A 19,413-nucleotide genomic window follows, 5' to 3' on the forward strand; every position below is an offset into this window, starting at 1 on the left:
GTCAAAGACGAAAGCCTGATTTTGCAGCAGTCACAATACAATAACCTTCAAACTCCATGACTCACCTCATTCTTCCTGGAGAAGTTTCCACCTCTACCAATTTAAGCTTGTCCAATCCTGCCAGGAAAATACTCTGCCAATGTACAGGTGTCTATGTAGAGGTGAGACATTTTGTTCAATTGCTATTGGTCCAAGACCACCACATCTTAGTAACAATTGTCTTAGTAACAATTGTATGCAAAACATTTCTTAATATTTGGTGAGGGCCCATAGCTTTAATTTTTTGTTTAACAGTTCTTCAAAGGCTTTGCTCTAATTAGCTAAGAAGGAATGATATAGCCCAGTGGTGAAGCTCCTATAGTCTATAGCCAGACAATCTCAGTTCAACCTCCATTCTCCTGTTCAGTAGGGTGTGGCCAGTTCCTTATCCTCCCTAAGCCTCATTTTTCTCCTCTGTGAAATGGAGATAATAATAGGACATCCCTCAAAGAATGAATATGAGAATTAACTAGCACAGAGTAAGCACTCAGCAAATGTTATTATTATAGCTATCTTTAACCCTCATAATATAAAATAAAATTATTTTATAAATTCAGATTTCTTAGTGTGGCAGTTTTAAAAATTGTTATAAATTCTTTGACACTGCTCCCATTGAAGTGGTCTCTAGGTCTCCTCCACTTGAATCTGATCAGGCTTGTGACTGCTTTGACTCTGGAATACGTTGGAAGTGACCCTATGTGGCTTCCAAAGCTAGGTCATGAAAGAACATGCAGCTTCTGCGTTGTTGGCTGGAACAACAGTTCCAGTACAGTCTGACTACCGTCTGTACAGTCTGACTACCCCAAGACTTCCATGCTGGAGAGGCCACGTCAACACTCTGGCTGACGGTCCCATCAGAGTCCAGCGTCCCTGCCTAGGGGCCAAGCATTTTGAAAGCGGATCCTCCAGCTCCAACTGTTCCAGCCCTCAACCGCCTGAGTCACCTCTAGCTGCTGGAGTCCTCCCAGCTGAGTTCCCAGACCTCATGGCATGCAGACAAGTCATTCTCTCTGTCCCTGTCCAAATTTCTGACTCCATGAACATAATAATTCTGACTCGTGTACATAATAAAATGGCTATTATTTTATGCCACTAAATTTGAGGTGGTTTGTAATATAGCAATAAGTATATGGAACATTCAGAAAATAATGGATCTGGGGGGAAACAATGGAGTAAAAGGGAAAATTAACCATATCAAAATCATCAGATCCAACCTTGATCTGTGTGCATAATTTTCAAATATCTATCGGTTTTTAATGATGGCAAAGTTTACTTTCTTCTTTCTAAGCTAAAAGTCTGTGTTAATCTGCAGGACCTGCAGCAAACAGAATGACATACAAACTCCACACACTGCAGAGCCCCAAGCGGAAGCTCATGAGCCCATGTAAACATGGACTTCTCTTATTTCTGTTCTTGAGAGAACTGAGGGGAAATGAAAGCTGAAAAGAAAAACCCTTGGTTTAAACGGAGCCCGATTGCATTCCAACCTATCAGGTCAATAATGCAGAGATTCCTAAAATCAATGTGCTGAGGCAGTTTTACCAAATGCATTTGCCTATTGATTAATACTCTGACTTTTAAATATAAACATGCATACTTCTTTGTTGTGATCAGAATAACAGTATGCAAAAGCCAGCAAGATACACCATCTAATGGGTATTCATTAGATTATCATCCTAATTTTATAAATGAGGAAACTGAGTCTCGGGAAATCAAGAAAACTCACCATGATAAAAGAAATGACAGTGCCTTTTGCTGAGCACAAAGAATACCCCAGTGTCCAGGCTTTTCTTCTGATGCAAAATAGATGTAAGAATGGCGAGTATATCCCCTAAAGGTCTACCCATGGATCAGATCAGATCACAGGAAAGCTACATTTTGAATCTATTTTTCTGCTGCCTTACAGACACCTTCCCCCATCTAAAATACACCATTATTTCTCGTTTTTTTGTTTTTTTTTTTTTTTTTTTTGCGGTACGCGGGCCTCTCACCGCTGTGGCCTCTCCCGTTGAGGAGCACAGGCTCCGGACGCGCAGGCTCAGCGGCCATGGCTCACGGGCCTAGACACTCCGCGGCATGTGGGATCTTCCCAGACCGGGGCACGAACCCGCGTCCCCTGCATCGGCAGGCGGACTCCCAACCACTGCGCCACCAGGGAAGCCCCTATTTCTCGGTTTTTATCATGGGTGGCCATCTGACAGTGACCTGTGGCGTTTGATATCCTTTATACTAAAACATCCAAATAACTGTCTTAGAGGTAGATACTTGTCAGAGTTTTGGATTTTCTAATGAACTTAATTAGGTTACAAAAGCTGTGGGATCTATCTTGTTTCCCTGGGTGTGCTGCCATGGTAATGCATGTAGTAGCTGCATTTGAATTCTGGTTCCTGCCATGGCCAGCTGGGTGAGCACGGCAACATCTTAGCCTCCATTTCTGCATCTGAACTGCGGGTCATCGTCTAACTACCTGCATCAGCGTTGTTGTGAAGATTAAGTCAGGTACATGATATGACGATAACGTTCATGGAAGAAAACGATCTTTCTTTATTTTTTCACTTTTTTTCAAGTATTAGGATCTCTTTCCCCCTAAATGTCTAGTAAAGTACGAATAGCCCGGTGCTTTTCTTTACTCTGTCCAAAGAAATGTCGGATCTCAATGAGAATGTCTGGTTGCCTGTTCCATTTGTTCTTAATCATAATTCCAAAGATGTTATTTTAAGAAGAATTTTTACTAATACTTTAGACACTATGGATTGACTTACATGTTGTATCTTCAGCCAGAGGATTTCAGGTTAAAGCAAGAAGCAAGTAAACAAACAAAAAAACCCACAATTTGATTAGACTATGACGTTAAAAGATGTATAATATTATCTCCCCCCGCCAACACACAAAATGTCAAGTCATCCAGAAGGGAGAGCAAAAATGCTCACTTTCAGAGGCACAAGTTTTACTTGCACTCTTAAAAACCTCTTTCGGCACCAAAATGACTCCAAACGATGCTCCTCACATCTTAGCCAATCAGAGAGGCCTCTTTAAGAAACATAACATTTTAATTTACAAGGGATCATCTATATTTCTTTCCCAGGGCCTCACAGAAGGACTGCATTTTAAATTGAATACAAATGCGTACATGTTTTGTAAAAGTTTCCCCAGATAGTATACACTAATTCCAATTGCATAATGACAACAGAACTCATTAAAGCAGAGTCATGAGATAGCTCTTTGTATTTTAAACTAAGATTTAAGTAATATATTTAGCAAAATCTTCTTTTATAGTTTAATCTTTGAACTATAAGAAGATTTGGGGCTAATAACTACCCTACCTTATGGATGATAATTCAGTGATGGTGATTTCTTCTTCCTTTCATACTTCTATTTTTTTTAAATGTGTTCTGTGAGATTTGTGTATAAGTAATCCATTATTCAAACCTAGAACTACTGAATATACCCATCTATATTCAACCTTTGAGTCTTAACCATGTTTAAAATGTAAATTCTAACAAATTATGGCTGACTCACAAAAGATAAGTTAGTTTAGGATATTAATATTAATTGGCTATAAGTGCCCTGTATGATAAAAGTCAGGATAGTCAAACTGACAGTCTCCTTTGATAAGCTGTTTTAGGGAAAGCAATATATGTTCTCAAAAGATGGACCTTTCAAAGAGAGCCTATAAATTGAGGTTCTGTGTATAAATGAATCCAAGAACAATCTCACCAATGTCAAGAACAGATTTGTGTAAGAGTGAAGAAAAAAATTAAGAAAGAAAAGACATTTAGTTTTAGAGTTTTTGCAAAAGAATACGGATGTTTTGGAAGTTAAGAATTAGATTCTGCCATAATTCCTGGGTTAGAAATTCAAGAAGAAAGAAGTAGAAATCTATGCTGAAAGCTTAGATAAAGTGTCTCTACAAAGACAATATAACAGACCTTAGGTGATGCCTCCGACGAAGGTGGGAATAGCATAGCCCAGCCTTTCTTAATCACTACCAGCTCCTGAACCTATCAATATCTCTTCACTAGGAATTCAAAGATAAGCATCAGACACTCAAAGCATAGTAAACCAAGTTCTCACTTTCCATTCCTAACATACAAAGGTGATACAGAGGCATGAGTCCAACCTTATAAAGTTTAGTTTTAAAATATCTTAGATCTAATCCAACATTTCTCAAGCTGTTTTATGAAAAGCCTAAGTGTCAAGCTGTTGTGTGTGTGTGTGTGTGTGTGTGTGTGTGTGTGTGTGTGTATCCCCAAAGTGGGAAATACTAGGTAAGACAAAGTTTAAAAAGGATTCTTTACCTCAGGACTTCTCAGAGATTTTATTAGGCTAACATGAATCCCCAGTAAGGACATAGAGTGTGGCCTTTTCCTAAACTTATTTGAACAAATTTTTTTCACAGATCATCTTTGGGGAAGATATTGAATTTCACAGAAAAAATTTGGAAAATGCTGATATAACTCTTCAGTGAGTCCCAGCATTGATACATCTAGATCCTGGTATAGAAGACTATGTTGAATACTGAGGAATCATCACGATCTGCACCCAGAAACCATATTTTCTTCTATAATTTTTCAAAAAGGACATGTTTGCATAATGTTACCAATGGAAATTCATGGACTTTGGTCACAAACAAGGCCTACTCTGGCACTTCCTTGGGACCTTGGAAGCTATGGGACCTTGAATAAATTACTTAACTGCTTTGAGCCTTAGATTCTTGATCTATTAAAAAAAAGATAATAACTACTACCTACCTCAAAAAGTAGTAAAGTTTAAGTGTACATAGTGTATATTAAGAAAAACAATGCCAAATACCTATGGTAGGTGCTCAAAAATTTAGTCTTAACCTGTGTTATCTCTGTTATTCAATAAGGACAATTCAATCCTGCCACCCACAAGCCAGCAACAAATAACTCACCTAAAAGCTCAAGGTCTGCCAGGTTGCACCTGGAGCAGTCACCTAACTACAGGCGAGTCTATGTGCACCCAATTGTACGTAATTGGAACTGGTAATTATCCATATTCAACCTGACATAAGCAGTCTGGAGAACTTCAGATTTGGGCAAGGGCTGATAAAACAAGATCTTCGATATAAGAAAACTTGACTGAGTCTGATGCTTGAAGAATCAGTATCAAGGAGGAATTGGGTCATGCTTATAGCTTTTACCTAATTGAAATATTTTTATTACTAAGTTCATAATAGTTCATACTTATTTAGTAATTTTTATCTGTGGATCTCAACCCCTTCCACCATATATGAGAAAATAATATATTTTAGATTAATGTCAAAATATGCTGCTCATATTTTCCTTCTTACATTTTGTTACCCACTGCTATTATCACCTCCCAGAAGACCTTCCATAACACTAATTTTTATTGGTTACCACCCTGAACTGTTCCTGATTTTAATATCTTCCTCTGTATCACGTAGGTTTGATAAATGAAATAACGTATTGGTATAAAAAATAGATAAGGTGGGGCTTCCCTAGTGGCGCAGTGGTTGCGCGTCCCCCTGCCGATGCAGGGGAACCGGGTTCGCGCCCCGGTCTGGGAGGATCCCGCATGCCGCGGAGCGGCTGGGCCCGTGAGCCATGGCCGCTGGGCCTGCGCGTCCAGAGCCTGTGCTCCGCAACGGGAGAGGCCACAGCAGAGGGAGGCCCGCATACCACAAAAAAAAAAAAAAAAAAAAAAAAAAAAATAGATAAGGCAACCTAGGTTTCTTTTTTTTTTTTTTAACTTTGGAAAATAACTCTCAGGAAACAATTTTTTAACAAGGTCTTTTTTTACACAATCCACTGAGAGAAAACTTCTACAGAAAACTGATTTTTTTAAAATAAAAAGAGCAATAGCTACTCAAAAGAATATAGAAAGGATTAAAATAAGCATTTAACAAAATTCATGCCAAACAAGGCCATTTAACCTGTATCTCTTCCTTTAACATTTTTGGGTCTAGTATTCTTAATTATAAACTGGAGAAAATTAACTAGTTCCTAGATGATATTTTGGGTTCCTTCTGGTTCCATGATCTGGCAAAAATGACTTTCTTTTTAGCTCTGACTGCACTTCTGAGCCTCCTCCCTAGTAAACTTCACTGTCCAGTGGAAGATAAAACAAGCTCACGTATTTCAAGAGAACAACTTTTGGGCTTCCCTGGTGGCGCAGTGGTTGAGAGTCCGCCTATCGATGCAGGGGATACGGGTTCGTGCCCCGGTCCAGGAAGATCCCACATGCCGCGGAGCGGCTGGGCCCGTGAGCCATGGCCGTTGAGCCTGCGCGTCCGGAGCCTGTGCTCCGCAACGGGAGAGGCCAAGACAGTGAGAGGCCCGCGTACCGCAAAATAAATAAATAAATAAATAAGAGAACAACTTTTGAAGCAGGACAGACCTACTCTGGGGAACAGAACTGCATTCTGCTAAACTCCCTGTGCCCTACCCCCTTGGGGGAGAAGAGGAAGCATCTGAAGTGATGGTGATGGTGGATGCTTAATGCACTGGATGCTTCTTGGTAATTAATACACTCGAATAAATTGACTTTTCACCAAGCCCAGTCACCAAGAATGACCTTGAGAGAATGGAACACAAGACAGAGTAGTCTCTACACAAGAGGGGTGGTAGAAGAAACATGGCTTGGTAAAGTTTCTTAGCATGGGACGTTATCAGCAGAAGAAAGAGCATCAGGGTGAGAGGCCAGAGAAAAGGTGTCCCCGGGAGACTGTGGGCCAGGATGCTGGGGGATAAAATGAATAGTTATGAACTGTGAGTGCTCTAAGGACCTCAGAGAGCACCTGGGCTTCCCAACCTCCTTTTCAATACCAAAATCTTTCATGAATTATTGTCAACACACACACACACTCATTCATATATGATACCTGTTGTACATTCATTATGATACCTGTTGTATTTTCTTTAAAAAAAATAGGAATCCAGAAATGCTTTAAAACAAATATGAATTTTATGAATTTACTACATCCATGAATATTTGAAAAATGATTATATATCTGAAACAAACAGATGTCATTTCGATTCAACAGGTAAAGATATGACTGCACAATCTTTAGAGACACCAACATGCATGGTGATGAAATTCACAGTGACCTTTTAGTACGTAGGACAAGTGACACTCACCTAAAGTAGTGACCTTTACATGTAGACTAATGTTTAAGCTTCCCAATGACAACCAGCTTCCCTCTTTCCCAGTCATCCTGAAGCCACCTGCTGAACCACTGCAAAGCTCTGAAAAACTCTGGGGCTCTTAAGAGAGTATCTGCGAATATTGATTAACTGAACTTTTTTTAGTGGGTACATTATCCAGCTGGAATTGTCTTTTAAAATCCATCCTATGAATTATGTGAGAATGAAGAATTTTACTTCCAGTTGAATTTCCTGTTTCATGATTTAAATGATTTATGAATGAGGGCTCTATGTTCAGTCATTGTGGTCCTAGGCAGCTCGGTGGTCTGATTCATTCTCAGGAATTAGATGATCAATTCAATTTTGTAGATCTGATGACCAGATTGATTAGACAGTAAATGATCAGGCCCAATATACCATTTGGTATCCACTAATATGACAATTTCAAGATAGAATTGACCTCAGAATGATTAATATAGTGCTCAGTGTAGAAAAGGATACAACAGTTATTCTCTAGAGCAACGGTCCTTAAACTTTGAGCGCATCAGACTCACCTGGATGTCTGACTCAGTAGGTATGGATGGGGCTGGAGAATCTGCATTTCTAACAAGTTCCCAGGTGCTGCTGCTGGTTCAGAGATCACAGTTTGAGGAGCATTGCTCTTTAAAAAAAGACCAAAAAAGCTGCATTTTAGTTGAGTTTAACATATCAAACAGATATAAATTATAACAATATTGTTCAGCCACCCCCTGCTTATGTGGGAAAAAGTGACCCTCAACAGCACCCTGTTGTCTATATAATTTAACCCAGACTTTTTAGCATGGATTAAAATTTTTCTCCTGCCTTCCTCATAATATCTCAGCCACACCCACCCCCCTCCCCTTGCAGCAATTTAAGCACTTCAGAGCTCCTGTCTTTTGCACCTTCCACCCACTTCTCCACCAGAACCCTCCCTACCCATTTCCACTGGCTGGCTGCTTTCCCGTGCTCCTCTAGCTTTGGGATGGGCATCAAGAGAACTGCTCTACATCTCTGTGCCCCACTGCACTATGCCTTCCTGTAAGGCCAGCCCATGTCTTGCTTATCTTTGTATTCTACTACCTAACAGTGCTTATAGCATAATATGAGCTTGCTAAGTATTTATTAAACAAATGAATGGATAAACGAAAGATAGAAAATAACTGTAGAAAAGTATCCCAAGAGAGAGTCTAATCATAGGCCAACCAATCCTAGGTAGAATTAATAATACAGTGGCATTTTATTGATAAAACGGAGTCACGTAGTCAAAGCATCACTTTAAAAAATCTTACACGAAAACAAGAATGTAAGTCGGCTGAGATGAATTGTGTTGTTTTGTTTGTTTTGTGAACCGGCATCCGCAGTTCTGCGTCTGAATGTAAGCCCACTCTGCAGCCCGGCCTGTGGCACCCAGCTGGCCCGGGTCGGACCCTCCCAGGATTTCCCACAGATCCGTGGGCGTCTCCGGGCTTTGGAAACCTCCCAGGAGCTCCCCCAGGGCCCAGGCTGCCCCCGGGCGCAGTCCCGGCCCCGAACCACCTCTGGGGTCTCAGGCAGCGCGGGCTCCCTCTGCTCCCTCAGAGGTCGTCGGGTTCTTAAGTTTTTCTTTCTAAATACGTAATGGGCAGTTTCTCTTTGCTTCTGTTTCTGGATTGATAAAGAGGAGAAAAAGGAGTTCGACCACAGAAAAGATAATAATAGCGGACTGTATATCTGACTTTACTTTTTAAATTCCATCAAAGTTTGTGTTTGGTTGTTGTTTTTCTTCCTTTGATAGCGATCCCGTGAATTTCTCCTTGGGGGAAATGGCGCGTCCAAAGCCCGCCAAGCCCAGCCTGAGAGCTCTAGGATTTGAGAGTAATATTTAAAACAAAACCTCGACAGATATAAACTCAAAGGAAGCCGTGCGTTCCTTAAGTCAAAGGTATCTGTTCTGATCGAAGCACTTGGTTTGCTGTTTGTAACCAGCGTTAAGAGCAGAATTTTTAAACACAGAAAACGGATAAAAGAAAAGCTAAATCGCGCGGTCTGCCGACTCCTATTCATTATCTCCAGCAGCATATGGGACCATTCTCTTACTTGTCCTCGCCCTTTCTTCCGCAGAAGCAAAAGCAACCAAGCCTGTCCCGCTTCACAGCAAACCCACTCTTTGTGCCGAGAGGTGCCTCTGCACCACTACTACTTCCTCCCTCTCCCGCCTCCTCCTTCTCCCGCCCGCCTCCGACTTTCGCTCTGGGAACACCGCGGCTGGCGCCCTTTGCGCCGGCAAGTCAGTACAGCGATTGGGCGACGGTCCCTGAGCCTCCAGTTTCCCGTCCGTTTCAAGGCTCCTCCCTCCCGGTGAAAGACAGACTGCGGGGCGCCTGGAAACCGGTCCGAGGGCGCGCGAGGGAGAGGAGAGCTAGCGAGTTGAGGGATTGACACAAATGGTCAGGCGGCGGCGGCGGAGGAGGAGGCGGAGGCGCAGGGGGGAGCCGAAGCTGCTGGGCTGCCGAGAGTTGCGCGCTCTACCCGGCCGCCGCCAGTAGCGCGGCGCCGCCAGCCGGGAGCCAGCTAGCCGAGGGCCAGGAAGGCGGGACGCGACCCCGGCGCGCCCGAGCCACCCGGGCTCTCCCCGCAGCCCGCGCTTCATGAATCGCAAGTTTCCGCGGCGGCGGCGGCTGCGGGACGCGGAGCGGGAGCCGGTGGAGCGGGCCGAGCACTGCTCGGGCTCGACGGAGGGCACCGGCGGGGAGGAGATCGCCCCGGCCGCAGGGGGAGCAGCCGCCGGCCGCGCCACAGCCAGCCCCAGCCGAGAGGCGCCAAGAAAGGAGCCGAGAAAGTATGGCTGAGGAGGAGGCGCCTAAGAAGTCCCGGGCCGCCGCCGCCAGCGGCGCAAGCTGGGAACTTTGTGCCGGGGCGCTCCGCACTGGACCGGTGGCGGAGGGGAGCGGGGACGCGGGCAGCCGCCGCCGTCCACCCCCAGTTGACTCCGGGCGCTTGGCGCGCGGGCTGCTACTACTGCTTTGGCTGCTGGAGGCTCCGCTGCTGCTGGGGGTCCGGGCGCAGGCGGCCGGCCAGGGGCCCGGGCCGGGGCAGCAGCCCCCGCCGCCTCAACAGCAGCAGAGCGGGCAGCAGTACAACGGCGAGCGGGGCATCTCCATACCGGACCACGGCTACTGCCAACCCATCTCCATCCCGCTGTGCACGGACATCGCGTACAACCAGACCATCATGCCCAACCTGCTGGGCCACACGAACCAGGAGGATGCGGGCCTTGAGGTGCACCAGTTCTACCCGCTAGTGAAGGTGCAGTGCTCCGCGGAGCTCAAGTTCTTCCTATGCTCCATGTACGCGCCCGTGTGCACCGTGCTGGAGCAGGCTCTGCCGCCTTGCCGCTCCCTGTGCGAGCGCGCGCGCCAGGGCTGCGAGGCGCTTATGAACAAGTTCGGCTTCCAGTGGCCTGACACGCTCAAGTGCGAGAAGTTCCCGGTGCACGGCGCTGGCGAGCTGTGCGTGGGCCAGAACACGTCGGACAAGGGCACCCCGACGCCCTCGCTGCTGCCTGAGTTCTGGACCAGCAACCCACAGCACGGCGGCGGAGGGTACCGGGGGGGCGGCTTCGCGGGGGGCGCCGGCGCGTCGGAACGAGGCAAGTTCTCGTGCCCGCGCGCCCTCAAGGTGCCCTCCTACCTCAACTACCACTTCCTGGGGGAGAAGGACTGCGGCGCGCCCTGCGAGCCGACCAAGGTGTACGGGCTTATGTATTTTGGGCCGGAGGAGCTGCGCTTTTCGCGCACCTGGATCGGCATCTGGTCAGTGCTGTGCTGCGCCTCCACGCTCTTCACGGTGCTCACGTACCTGGTGGACATGCGGCGCTTCAGCTACCCGGAGCGGCCCATCATCTTCCTGTCGGGCTGCTACACGGCAGTGGCCGTGGCCTACATCGCCGGCTTCCTGCTGGAGGACCGGGTGGTGTGTAACGACAAATTCGCGGAGGACGGGGCGCGCACAGTGGCGCAGGGCACCAAGAAGGAGGGCTGCACCATCCTCTTCATGATGCTCTACTTCTTCAGCATGGCCAGCTCCATCTGGTGGGTGATCCTGTCGCTCACCTGGTTCCTGGCGGCCGGCATGAAGTGGGGCCACGAGGCCATCGAGGCCAACTCGCAGTACTTCCACCTGGCCGCCTGGGCCGTGCCGGCCATCAAGACCATCACCATCCTGGCGCTGGGCCAGGTGGACGGCGATGTGCTGAGCGGGGTGTGCTTCGTGGGGCTCAACAATGTGGACGCACTGCGCGGCTTCGTGCTGGCGCCACTCTTCGTGTACCTGTTCATCGGCACGTCCTTCCTACTGGCCGGCTTCGTGTCCCTCTTCCGCATTCGCACTATCATGAAGCACGACGGCACCAAGACCGAGAAGCTGGAGAAGCTCATGGTGCGCATCGGCGTCTTCAGCGTGCTCTACACCGTGCCAGCCACTATCGTCATTGCCTGCTACTTCTACGAGCAGGCCTTCCGGGACCAGTGGGAGCGCAGCTGGGTGGCCCAGAGCTGCAAGAGCTATGCTATCCCCTGCCCCCACCTCCAGGCGGGCGGCGCCCCGCCGCACCCGCCCATGAGCCCTGACTTCACAGTCTTCATGATCAAGTATCTTATGACGCTGATCGTGGGCATCACGTCAGGCTTCTGGATCTGGTCCGGCAAGACCCTCAACTCCTGGAGGAAGTTCTACACTAGGCTCACCAATAGCAAACAGGGGGAGACCACCGTCTGAGACCGGGGACTCAGCCCATTCCCAGCCCTCGGCCTGGTCCCAGCCACCCCAAAAAGCTGGCCCTATGGAATCCTTGCCAAGTCTGGCTACTCGAGGCTTTCTCACTAGCCATTCACTTTCGCGGGCTCCTTTTAACAACAAGGCTCCTGCAAAGGCTTCTGTCCCTGGGGGCAAAGGGACTCGAGGGCCCAACTGCCAGAGGGGGATGGACAGACCTCTTTTGCTCTGGTACCGGGACTGTACGCTTTTACGATTGTAAATAGCCTGTGTAAGATTTTTGTAAGTATATTTGTATTTAAATGACGACCGTTCACGGGTTTTTCTTTTACTTTCCTTTTTTTTTTTTTTTTGGTTTAAATTGTAATTATTTAGGGCGGTTTAACCATTTGAGACTTTTTCTTCTTGCCCTTTGCAGAGAGAAAACCAGAGCTCACTGCTCGTTGCTTCTGTTGGTGCTGGCGCGCCCCTCCCTGACGCGGGGTGGGGAGCGCTTGGGTTTGCACCGCCCGGATCACTTTCCTGCTCCTCTGTCTGCTCCCTCCCTCCCCGTCCTTGCTGGGGTCTGGGCTCTTAAGGTACAGAACTCCACAAAGCTTGCAAGTCCGAGAGTGGAACCCCGCCCATCCCAAGTCAGCCCTTGTCCGGGGCCAGATTGCAAAGGCCTGTCCCTTAGACTATCCGAAGCTGAAATTTTCACTGTCCAGAACCTTACCCCTAGCTTCGAGGAGGCCCACGGATGTGGGCACTGGCAGCTGCAGCCTCCCTTGCTCTGGCCTCAAACGCCCAGACACTCCCTTCTTCCACCTAAGTTGGTTAGAGGGTGAGTGGAATAACCAATGCCAAACTTTTTTCAAGTCTAATTTTTGGTGGATGAGCTCATTTCATTCTCCAGCGTCTAAAACCTGGTATGGGTTCGCCCAGCGTCATGGAAAGATGTGGTTACTGAGATTTGGGAAGAGGCATGAATCTTTGTGTGGGTTGGGAGAGACTGAAGGATGGGAGTTATAAAATGTTAATTCTAATTGCATACGGATGCCTGGCAACCTGCCTCTAGGATTGAGACAGCCTGCATAAAGATTTACCGTTCTGTAAAATGGAAATGTTAGGTCACCTGGAAAGCTTTGTTAAGGAGCTGATCTTTGCTTTCCTTAACAGGACAGCAAAACGGTAAACTGAATATGAAAACTTGAAGGAGATTTCAGTGTAATGGACGTCCTCAAAATGAAGTGCTACTTTCTTATTTTCAATCAAATAATAATTAGACATATATCAGAAACTTTAAAATGTAAAACGTGTACACTTTCAACATATTATTACGATTATTATCAACAACACATTCTGAGGGAGAAACAATCCACATCACTAATAATAACCTGGTAAGATTCCAGGAGGTAAAGGAGGTGGAATAATTGATGGGATTAGCTCCTGAAATAAACAAAATACGGGCATGCATGCTAAAGGGAGAATGTGTGCAGGTCTACTGCACTAAATCCTGTGTGCTCCTTTTTGGATTTACAGAAATGTGTCAAATGTAAATCTTTCAAAGCCATTTAAAAATATTCACTTTAGTTCTCTGTGAAAAAGAGGAGAAAAGCAGTCCTCCTGATTGTATTATTTTAAACTTTAAGAGTTTATCAAAATGCCGGTACTTAGGACCTAAATCTATCTATGTCTGTCATACCCTAAAATGACAATGGTCTTTGAATTTGGTATGCATTTATTCTGTTCATTATCACAAAATCATCTATATTTATAGAGGAATAGAAGTTTATATATATAATACCATATTTTTAATTTCGCAAATAAAAAAATCAAAGTTTTGTACAAAATTATATGGTTTTTGTGCCTGAAAATAATAGAGCTGGAACTGTATGCACTATGAACTACCTTTACATTTTATAGTGTCTATAGCCAATCCCACACTATATAAATTCAGGAATTTCAACGAAAAAGTCTATCTTTAAACCTTCAGACCAGTCCTTCCAAAGAATTAACCGACTTGCATTGTAGTGATGATTGATGTTGTGAAGTCCCTAGAAAAGATCTGCTTCCATGACAGTAACAATATAAAATAGAAGTTTGCAAATTATTTCTTTACTCAAAGAAGATTATTAAAAAGAGAACTCTAATTTTATTACAGCTTTTTTTTCTTTTAAAGGGTAAATTTACATAACTTTCTATTATATGGAGGTTTATTTTTAAATCATCAGCCATCATCTTTGTCACGATTTTTATGAAGTATGATCTTATACTTTCCATAATCTTGGATATTCCAAAACCATAAATAGGCAATCAATAAATGGTTAACTGACTGTGTGTTTATAAGCATTTTAAGCAGCAGTTGGGTGTATAAGGCTGTTTTGTTGTTTGCTTCTGAAGATCCATTTTTATATTGTTCAAGGAACATTCCCTAGAGGAATTATCTAGTTGGTCTACTCTTAGTTAGAATTAATGTAAGTGTATAATATGTAGAGTGTATATATACATATATCTATATCTCTCTATAAAATATACACATAAGTATACACACACTAATTTTTATAAAATATACAAAGTTACCTTATATATTTTACAATATGGAAATAAGGTTATGAGAAAAGGAGAATGCCAGATGGAAAACCTCAAATACCTTTGGAAAACAAGTCTCTTATTCCTTTATACACTAAAAATATCTATATTAAATTTTCCCATGAAAACATTTTGTGATAAAATGACAAGGGGCTAAAATGAAGACCTTTAATACAATAGAGTTACTTTCATGGTTATAAGGCAGTTGTCTTATAAGTCATCATCATTATTTATTTTAAGGCAAATGAAAAACTTAAATCTAATTGAAAATAGAGCATTCAATTTTAATTTGCAAGGTGCAACTTTATGTTCTTTTTTTCTTTGTTACATTAATCTAATATAGTAGATATTGGAGAAGGTTTTATTGTGTAGGCACACAAAAAATAGTAATTCTTAGGCTAAATTAAAACAGGTCTTCTCACTAGATTATTCAACAGATAGTTTCTGGAAAAAAAATTTTAAGATTATTAGTCTCTATTCAAAGAATAAATACAAAGCATTCTTATTGTGGGTGTCCTTAAAATGATGTAACTATAAAATTTGATGCAGACAGGTTTTATAATGCTGGATTTAAGTAATTTGAAAAGACATTTTAAAGCCACCAGCAGGCTTTGTTTTTACAAAACAACTTATTTTAAATTGTGTAGCATATAGAAAGCCAGTGTATTCTTTTGTTTCTTTCAACAGTGATGGCAAAATAAGACTTGCCTGAAAAACCATAAAGCTACTGGGAATATGGTCCCATTAATATGCTGTTTCCATGACAAACCCTATTTTCAGATTATTTGGTTTGCCTATTTTATTTTTTTAAACCAGCTATCAATTGGAGTCAATTTTCCCCCTTACTGTGTGTGTGCTTGGTTCAGCTTTTGTAGTAAATATATACATAGTATGAAAGCTTTCTGATGCTCTTTTTTTTTTAAAAAAAAAAAAAAGCCATTTTTTACTTAAACTTTCTGCGGGGGCAGAAAGTCATATTTTTAATCTAAAAGCCAGTTAGTGTCAAACATATGCAAAACAGCTGGACCAGATTTTTTAGTTTGTCTGAGGCAGTCACTTGTTAGCCTGAGTTAACTGTCTTGGTTCTTTTGTCTCCACGGAGCACTGAAAGCCTTCCGCTGTAGTTGCATCATTACCAAACTCCAGCATTGAACTAGGAAAGGAGAACACAGTGAAGAGTTGATGACCAATTAAAAAAAATTGCCTAAACCACAAACCATTTCAGGACTTGGGTGGCTTCAGATCACTTTCCCTGGTATCATGTTTCGATCTTGGTACATATTTATTTTTTTTAAAGATGCCATATTTTCAGTGTGTGTGTTTGTGTTCAACTTCAGCTACTCTTGCTTTTATTGCTTTATAATCCATCTTTTGGCTATAAACCAGATTTTACGTAATGTACATGCAATTAATTGAAACCAGTGTTATGACACTGGATGTCTCTGACACATTTCTGATTATAATGTTCTGTGTAACTGGGGCCTGAGAGATAATCAAAATGTGACCATTACATACGTCTTGAGGTGGACACTAGTAATATTGTCATTAAATACTTCATGGAATATACTAACATCAAAGTCTTGCAGGATTAACCTGTAGGCGCCAAACTAAGATGTGGACTACATATAAGAGTTCTCCAGTTACATTACTAAAAAGGAATTGCGATACCACCTTAAATTCAAGACTTTTAAGACCCTTACATTTGAAATGGGGTCTTACAAGGGAAGTGCCAAACAAGGTAAAATTAATTTTGGTGACTCCTAAGACTTATATCTATATGTTTGAACTGTTGGCAGATTCCAATAGTCCCTAGAATTTGAGAAACATTACTTGAGCTTCATGACTCAGAATTCCCTAAAACTTTTGGGACTTAAATATTTCTATTCACTTCGGTCATACCTTTGACAATGGATGTGTTAAACCATAACTATAGTGACAAAATAGCTTATTTGTAACCTGGTGATAGAAAGACAGACTCTAATTTTCTTAAGTTTTATCATGATCTGTGATGACAAGTGTCTCTACTCCATTACAGAATCAAGTTCCTGTTTAAATATAATAACACTTACTTCGGGGATTTTTGTTTATAAGTTGGTTTGGGACCCTAATAACGGATCAAGTAAAAGGATTTATCACAAATCTTTCTCATGTAATCGACAGGATCAAGTATAATCTATAAGTACATCCTACAATGAATATATAATAAATGTTCTGAAGGTTATCATCAGTTTTCTACAATGAACATATAATAATAAAAAATGTTCCGAAGGTTATCATCAGTTTTATAAGTCAAGCAGATTCTTAAAATTGTTCGAAAATAACATTTTCCAATAGCAACTTCTCTAAATAAATCCTTTTAAGACAGTGATATTCTAAAGGTATATTTTTGAGTGATAAAATTAAAATAATCCTGCATTTTCTAAAGGAATTATTAATACACTAGTTGAATGGCATATTTGTATAATTAATTCTAAAAGCAAAGTATTAGAATAACATTGATTTGCACATTTTATACACGCATGCTATTTTATTTTAATGAAATTGACTTGCTGGAAGACAATAACTTAGGTTTTAACATTTGTAGTATGCATATTTCATATAGAGACAATCTCAAGAAATTTTATTCACAATATAAACTTTCAAAACATGTTCTCAGGACTAGAGTGATTAACATGAAAAGGAAACACTATTGCTGCTTTGAGATAGCTCTCTGTGGCCTGGATTTCTTTTCTTTCCTTTTTAAAAACCGAGTATCCTCTAATTTGTGGATATCTCCATGTTTCAGATCTCAAGACCTGTTTGAATTAAATTTGCAGGGGAATAACTGTAGGATCCCCCCATAGACAAAGTGTGGCCTTTATTTCCTTTCAAGTTGGCAGCGTGTCCTTGCTTAAAGGAAGCACTCAGAAAAAGATTGTTCTTTTGCCCTTGGAAATGCTTGTCTTCACAAACGCAGCAGCAAATACCTGGAAGTCATACAGGCTAGTTAAATGTATATTCCAAATGCCAAGTGCTACTTGATTGTTACAAAACAGAATTTTTTTTCCTTTAAAAGTAGATTTAGAGATTATTCTTGACCTTATCTTTCCAACTCTTGGAAAACACTTTCTAAAAGTTAACTTCAATAAATATTCTGTCAAAAACTCATAACTCAAACAGGGTAACCCACTGTTTAGGTTTGTCCAGGACTGAGGGGTTCCTTGGGATGGGGGATTTTCAGTGGTAAAACCAGGAAAGTCCTGGGCAAACTGGGATGATGGATCACCCTATTCCATGGATTAAATTGAGCTTCCAAGATAGAGTAAAAGCTTCTGTAGTGGTCACTGGTCCAGCACTAAAAATATTCCACTGTAGTTTTAGCCTCGTTCATTACCAGATGAAAAGCCAGTGAACACAGCCCTTTGTAACTGATCTTGACAGTGAGTACCAATCACCAGAAGCTGAGTGCAACATGAAGGTATAATGGAATAAATCACATTGATAACTTGGCCGTTCTGTCTTCTGCCTCCTGAAGAAATGGGGCATAGATACAGGGACCTAAGTGGCCACTGAGCCCTGTTCTTGCTGCTTATGAAACCAGGTCAAGTAGCTATTTTTATGGAAGACTCTCAAAAGTATTCCTTTAGAATAAAATGCGTTTGTTTTTTTTTAATTGATGTTAAGGTTTATAAGATTGTAAGGAACTGTTAGGTTTTTGCCTATGTTTAGATCTCTTTTATTTCTCTGTCAGAACAGTCCACTGTAATGAGATTACAAACTCAAGCAGGGTTTATCCCTAATGGCTATACATCAGCACTTAATTGTCATACTTTTTCTCAGAGGTAAGTAGGTTTACCACACGTTTTCCCCAAAATGAAAAGTTGTATCTACAGGAAGGAAAAAGAAGTAAATAAACTTAAAATTCTACAGTGATTATTGGGAGTTGTAGGATGTAGGGTGTGGACCAGGCAATCCATGGCATTCACATTTCTATTTGCATGAAACTCTTCAATTAGAATTGGTCCACCCCTTTTTATTTATTTTTTTTTAAAAAAGATTATCCAATTTTATTGTAAAAAAGTAAACTTCCATTTACAAATTCCAAGCACTTATCAAATGTTACTATTTGAGGTATAGCAGAAGCCAGTTAGTTAAAGATACAGATTCTGGACTCAGGCTCAGACTTCGAAAACCGATGCCCTAGGCCATTTCATTTCCAAAATCTTATCATTGGATAAATTCTGTTGTAATTAATGACTTTTCCATTTTACTTCTTTTTTACTTGTAGGTACATTTTAGTGAAGTAAAACATATAAAGAAAAGTATACTCATATAAAGTGTGTATTTGATCAAATTTCACAAAGTAACACAATTTTAAAAACATGACCCACATAAGTAAATTGAACATAACCAGTATCCTTCTCACGTACTTTCCTGGGCACTACTAACCCTCTCCAAAGACAGTCCCTATCCTTATATCAAGTAGTTCTGACTATCTGGAATATCATATACATAGAATCTTGTAGTATGTGTTCTTTTTTATCTGGCTTCTTTTACTCAATGTTATGTTTCTGAAAGTCATCTATACTGTTGAATTTGTCAATACTTTGTTCATTTTCATTACTGTATAATATTTCTTTGTGTATATATTCCACATATTTTTCTTTTTTTAAAACATTTATTGGAGTATAATTGCTTTACAATGGTGTGTTAGTTTCTGCTGTATAACAAAGTGAATCAGCTATACATAATACATATATCCTCATATCTCCTCCCTCTTGCATCTCTCTCCCACCCTCCCTATCCCACCCTTCTAGGTGGTCACAAAGCACCGAGCTGATCTCCCTGTGCTATGTGGCTGCTTCCCACTAGCTATCTGTTTTACATTTGGTAGTATATATATGTCTATGCCACTCTCTCACTT

At 42.1% G+C, this 19,413-nt stretch overlaps 2 protein-coding genes across 15 annotated transcripts in view; one reads left to right on the forward strand and one right to left on the reverse strand.

Moving 5' to 3' along the window:
• Positions 1-19,413, reverse strand: part of MTERF1 (mitochondrial transcription termination factor 1) — a 571,641-nt gene that overhangs the window by 15,594 nt on the left and 536,634 nt on the right. For all 14 annotated transcript variants that reach the window (XR_008617408.1, XR_003679875.2, XR_003679882.2 and 11 more), the window contains one exon: positions 7,721-7,827. The gene's annotated coding sequence lies outside the window, so the exon portion shown is untranslated. The remainder of the gene's footprint in view (positions 1-7,720; positions 7,828-19,413) is intronic.
• On the forward strand, positions 9,575-13,766 carry FZD1 (frizzled class receptor 1). The gene has a single exon (XM_024128015.1). It carries the CDS (start codon positions 10,008-10,010, stop codon positions 11,940-11,942), a length of 1,935 nt encoding a protein of 644 aa, XP_023983783.1. The 5' UTR covers positions 9,575-10,007; the 3' UTR covers positions 11,943-13,766.

Source organism: Physeter macrocephalus, chromosome 5 (assembly GCF_002837175.3).
Source record: "Physeter macrocephalus isolate SW-GA chromosome 5, ASM283717v5, whole genome shotgun sequence".
NCBI classification, from domain to species: Eukaryota; Metazoa; Chordata; class Mammalia; order Artiodactyla; family Physeteridae; genus Physeter; species Physeter macrocephalus.

What these genes read in the sequence shown, in the direction of transcription:
- FZD1 (XM_024128015.1), top strand. Translation starts at nt 10,008, where the DNA reads ATGGCTGAGGAGGAGGCGCCTAAGAAGTCCCGGGCCGCCGCCGCCAGC.